The sequence below is a fragment of the Grampus griseus genome (assembly GCF_964374135.1).
Source record: "Grampus griseus genome assembly, chromosome: 1".
Classification (NCBI taxonomy): Eukaryota; Metazoa; Chordata; class Mammalia; order Artiodactyla; family Delphinidae; genus Grampus; species Grampus griseus.
Genome location: NC_139017.1, coordinates 170962337 through 170968336, shown reverse-complemented (window position 1 = coordinate 170968336; position 6000 = coordinate 170962337). Strand labels below are relative to the sequence as shown.

Below are 6000 nucleotides of genomic sequence, written 5' to 3'. Positions count from 1 at the left end.
TTTTCTGGGGTTTTATCTTGTTCCTTCATCTGGTACATAGCCCTCTGCCTTTTCATCTTGTCTTTCTGTGAATGTGGTTTTTGTTCCACAGGCTGCAGGGCTGTAGTTCTTCTTGCTTCTGCTGTCTGCCCTCTGGTGGATGAGGCTATCTAAGAGGCTTGATGGGAGGGACTCCTAAGTGTGCCTTTGAATCCAGGCAGAATCCTTCACGAGCTAGAGGCTGAATTCAACTGGCAAACCAAAGAATAAAGTCCACAGGGAGACGAAACTACTGAGACCATTCTGACCTGATTGATGGCAGCAGCTGCTACGTACTGCTCTCAAGGCAAAAGCCTCAGGGGTTCTCATGGTGACATGTAAAAGACGACTCAGACAACTGTGGACATGCATAATCTTTAGTATGGCCATGCTCCTAACAATTTACACACATTGCCCAGCACTTTCATTCAAGATCACGTATTTTCTTCAAGGGCTAATTATAAATAACAGCCACCACTTATTAAGCATTTATTATGTGCCAGGCACTGTGCTGGTGCTCTTCATATACAACTTCAATTAATCCTCATGATCCTATAAAATAGAAACTATATTTATAGATAGGAAACTTGTATCCAAGATTAAGTAGTGAATAGCGGAAGGCAGAATTAGCCACAGGCCTATAGGGCTCAGGCCTGTGTTCTGAACCCCCATTTGCTATGCTGTTTCAAGACCCGGAGGCCCCGTGTCCTCATCTTTGCTTAGGAGGCCAGTGACGGCGTAGATGTCATGCTGGTCCCTGGGCCTCTGCTCCAAGCTCATCACCTCTCTTGGGTCTCCAATGCAGGGTGGTACTGAGGCTCTGAAACACTGAGTCCTTCAAGCATGATGGAGAGAGCTGCTTTATTAAATGACGTCCTCATGGACGGGCAACCTCCTAGAGGAGGAGAATCTTTCCAACTACCTTGCTTCCAACTTCAATCTCCAATTGCTTTTCGTCACAGCTTGCTTTCTTTCATACTAATAAAACAGTTAAGACAATTCTATCCATTTTGTTTTATTTGTTAAACTGCTAAAAAGTCATTGGGGAAAACATAAACAAAAAATAAAATCGACAGAGATTTAAATATCAATGAAATCAAATCCACTTTTCATTCCTACACTGTTATGTGCCTAAAATGATCATCTCAGGGTAAGCCACCCAGGACCCCTGAGCTGTATGGGAAACATCACTCACAGCACCAGCTTCGTCAGGGCACGACAGGTGTGCACTGACATGAACCCTGGTTGGTGGGAAGGGAGCAGAGGGAGGAGAGAGAGAGTACAGTGGAGCCAATGCCTAAGGGTTGCTTTCATTTGACAGTGAACATGGTGGAGGGAGCCACTTACTGGTGACCATGCAGAACATGCCTTCTGCAGTTCATGGGGAGGCTGCATGGGGTACAGGCTTTGAAGTTCGGCTTCCTTGCCCCTGGGTGTGTTCAGATCCTCCCCACTGACTTGTGCGCTGGTAAGAGACCACAGATAATGCAAAGCAGAGCACATCACCATACCAGGATCGTTACAAGGACAAGGACAGACAGACAAACCAACCAGGAATGTCACTCTGAAGAAGCAAAGCAGAAGGAAATCCAGAAAAATAAAGTGAAAGGAAAAGGAAGCATCCCTTTGTTCTCCATCAGCTGGTGGCTTTCTGTCCTCCAAAGTCAAGACTTCAGTTGCTTTTCTTTCTTCTTCCTCTTCTGCTATTTTAAAGAGTTTGGACACAGTTCCTAGGATAGTTCGTGGTTTCAGCTCTTGATAGAAAACTCAAACATTAAAATGAAATCAATCTCCAGAGGGCTGGGAGGAGAGTAAGCCCAGTATTGCCTTACAACTAAAATGTAAGCTTGTTTTGATACCAAATGTGTGCTTCCAAATGTATGGTGGGTGCGGTGGGTGGGTGGGTGGTGGTTTGTGGAACCCACCACCGAAGTGTAGCAGCAGGGCAGAAACATGAGCAAAAATACAGAACCCTCTCTGCTGCACAGCCTGCAAAATGAGAAAACAGGGAGCTCTGTTCAAGAGGACGGGAAGAGACTAAAATTCTCACGACGTCAATGAGGTGGCCAGTGGAGTCAATGTGACATGGGGGCTCTCAAAGGCACACTTGCAGGAATGGAAGGGGGTTAAAGCTTCAAGTAGGAACAAAATGTATTTTAAATACTTAAATATGGATAAATATTTACTTTAGGTGCTCCTGAGGGTTTAAAAAAATATTTTGCCTCATTTTCCTCAGTGAATTTTAAGACAAAGTCGGCATCATGTCAAAACCAGAGCTGTGGTTAAATCTGATCTGACTGAAGCATCCATGGCGCCGTGGAAACGGTCACCTCAGCTGAGACGCCTGAAGTTCCACTGCATGGGGCGGCTTCACAAGGGCCGGAGGAGACAGTCACCTTGACTATGTTGAGTCACTCTCCCAAGATACACGGCCACAACGCCCAGGAGCCACCAGGACCCACACCACCAGGTGCGGAAGAGGCAGATTCTTCTTCAAGAGCTGTAAACAGACAGTCTGGTTCCAAGTGGCGTGGGTAATACTGGGATGCCATGGAGTTCCGAGGAGCCAGGTTACTTTCTAAGAGAATCATCATCTCTGTTGCCTGCCTACTTGGGGAAAGTAGAAGGAATCAACAAGTTAACAGCTGGCTTAGGAAGGCCACAGGACAAAAGGAAAGATTACAAAGTTGAGATTCTGAACTTGCAGGCTTCCAAATACGTTATATTTAAGTAGGAACTGAGTTTGGAGGCACTGTCCATGCACAAATGCAATGTCATAAACAAGGTTCAGCAATAGCAGTAATGCCAAAATTGCTGATCTTCTAGGCTAGCTTTCTCTTGTGAATAAGGACCCCCACACGATCAAACAGTCTTTGCCAAAGAAGGACTGGCAACAGGCCCAGAGCAGAGAGTCTGGAAAGCTAAGTGCTGAGCTCTGAGCAGTTGGACACCACAGTAAGTAGGCACATGGTAGTTTCCTCATCTAAGGGAGCACATAGAGCAGTTTCTGGAACACATACCCCTCCCCATGAGCTGGCCCTTTCCTGGGCTTGGCACCAGGGGCGCTTTCCCACCAAGACCACATTGTAGAGCTAATGGCTAGGGGAAAGGATTTAACATGACGTTAACAGGAGAAAACAGACTTATCAGACAGACTGCTAAGAGCTGGCCGAGAGCCAGGACCCAGGGCCAGCTGTAGCAGGCTTGCGCTTGGGAAATGCTAACAAGAAAAAGGGGAGTGTGGGGATGAGAAATGCCGTGTTTTGAAATTTAAACCCTAAAGGCAAAATAAAAATCCTCTTTCTACTGATGAGAAATCACCAAAAAAACCCACATTTAAGTGGTGCCAATGTCTCCTATGTCCAGGCCGTGGTTTAGAGACTGGTAACTTGTAATTTCCTGTGTCAACCAAAGAACATGCTCTGGTTGGTTACACCTTATCTCAGAAATGACATGAAAGTAAAAACCCAAGCCTTGTTTGGGTGACAGGTAAACATGACAATGACAAAGAAGGAGCTGCTCCCAAGGTCAGCCACGCATCAGAGAGGCCAAGCACATGATATTCAACCCAATCACCAGTCAACAGCCAGGCAGAAAAATGCGTGTCACAAACAAGGGCAAAAGTCATTTCTAGAAGGAACCGTTATTGGGATTCTCTCCCAAGATCCATTTCCACGTTCCATAAACATGGGTGGGTGTGTCCAACGTGCTTTGGAAATAAAAAGAAGCCCGTAAGGTACAACAGTATCTTTTGATGCTTCAAGGATTTCTCATGATACTGGCATCTCAGAATTCCCTACTGGTCCCCTAGTGACACCAGAAAATGGATTCCAGAAATATTTCTAAGAGATTTCTCTGGGCACCCAAGCTTAATAAAAGAAAGTGCGAAAGGTTTTAGGGCTTAAAAAATCCACATATTAAAGAAAAAGAGGGAGGGAGGGAGGGAGGGAGGGAGAGAGGAAGGAGGGAAGAAAAGCAGCCTATAAATAGCAAAGGCAGCCTCTGAGGATCAGGTTTTAAGGGAAAGAAAAAGAGAACAAATGTGGTTTTTGGCAACTGCAACGAAATATGATTGTCAGAAAATTCCACAATCAGACACCAGAATGTTTTCTGAAACATGGAGAGAGCAAAAACCAATGGACACTAGGTGTTTCTGCATAAACTTTGTTTCACGATGATCCCGGCACACAAACGTGGAACAAAATCCCTTGTTGGGTAACTTTCCTCAGTCACAAAGAGCAGAATAGGGCCAGGCACAGGGCATTACTGCAAAGAGAAGTTTTCACAGGTCCTCTGCGGGCGGGGCAGGGCGGGGAGAAGAACAGTTTTCTACAGGTTACTTTTACCCTGCCAGCCCCTGAAGCATGGGAATCTGAAACCTCTAGTCGTGCATCTTACACATGCCCTTTCTTTTTCTAACTCTAAGAAGGCCAAATAAGATTTACAGGTGGCTCTTCAGTTTCTTTAGTAAGGTTCTGGTATTAATCTATTCCCTAAATTCTTGGTCTAGTTATCAGCAAAGTAGAAAAAGGCAGCACAGCCTCTGCTAAAACACAGCAACAGTTTTATCTGAACCAGGACGGAGATCTCTCCCTCTTTGTAAACAGAGTTGGCTATATAATATATATTTATATAATTCTTTTCTTAATGGAGATTTGATCCCAGCCTGGAGTGAGTGAGGTTGGGAATTGGGGTTTGGTTTATGAGAGTAATTTTGTCCCTTGTTTTCTCAATTCTCAGTCCAAATGCTTGCACGCTGGAAAATTCCAAATTAAAAGCCACAGGAAGGGAAAGGGGTTTAGAACATATTATCTCTTTGCTCGCACAAAGTACAAGGCGTTTGTTTTTGGATAGTACTTCACATTCTGCTTCTTGTCCATGAGTCCTCCAAATATGATGAGTTCGCCCCTGCCTTGTACCACTGTATGCAGGCTGGTTTCGGGAGGTCCAACCACAGAACTGCTGTTAAATACTTTCCATTTGACTCGCCCCTTCTCCTTGGTGTCTTTAATGTCCAGCACGTACATCTGCATGGGCTTGCAGTTCATACTCTGGTACAAGGGTTTGCCAACATTTAGGGACTGTGGAGGGTGGTGGCCCAGGCGCCGGGCAATGGGAGGTAAGGAATGTCCATCTCCTTGGGCAGGCCCTGGGCGGGGAACGGGCACTGTTTCTCCACTGCTCAGGTTCTGGCTCCCAGGGGAGCCTGGAGAAGACCCCAGAGGAGGACTTAGTGCTGCGGAGGCTGGGGGGCCTTTGGACGACATTGCTTTGATGGCTTCTAGGCTCCGACGCAGGGCACCTGGGGAAACTGCTCCTGCAAGGGCACTGGCCACGTGCGGTGGGGTATGCACACCATTTGTCTGTTCAGGAGGGTGTCTCAAACTTCCCCCAACTGTTCTGCTGTCCACACCATCCATGTGACTGCTACTGGAAGCAGGTTTCGGATCCCAGTTCAGATCCATTGATCCCAATCTTAGATCTTTCTGATCTGGTAGTGACCCTCGTCGGGGGGCCAAAGAAAGTCCCATTTTTAGGTCATATCCTTCAGTGGTAGATGGAGTGCTAGGAGATATAGCCTGTACAGGACTGTCCAAGGAAGAGCCACCTACAGCTGCTGATCCTGGAGATAAGTTCCCACCATTGAGGATGGGAGAGCCATCGCCTCTGGCTGGGGAAAGGCTTCCTTCTCGGGAACTTGAGGGGGTCTGTCTTTGCGCTCTGGGCCTCAGTGTTCCCCAGCGGCCGTTAACACAGGGAGCTTCATCCATACTCCTTACCGGAGACTGAGAGCGGTATTCTCGAGGTTCGGGAACTAGGGCTGGAGGAGTGGCACTGATAGGTGATGGGCGAGAGTTCAAACTGGGGCTGAGTGGGGCTCGCCCACTAGGAGCCTGGCTGAAGACCACCACGCACTGCCCTACCTGGAAGACAAAAAACCTGTGCTCAGTTCTGATCACTCATTTAACCATCAAACATTTT

At 46.8% G+C, this 6000-nt stretch overlaps 1 protein-coding gene across 1 annotated transcript in view; it reads right to left on the bottom strand.

The window, feature by feature from the left end:
- Positions 1-1031: 1031 nt before the first annotated feature.
- Positions 1032-6000, bottom strand: part of FBXO42 (F-box protein 42) — a 94989-nt gene continuing 90020 nt past the window's right edge. The window contains exon 10 of the mRNA XM_082674633.1: positions 1032-5942. Within this exon, the coding sequence (XP_082530759.1) occupies positions 4827-5942 (1116 nt within the window). The 3' untranslated portion in view covers positions 1032-4826. The remainder of the gene's footprint in view (positions 5943-6000) is intronic.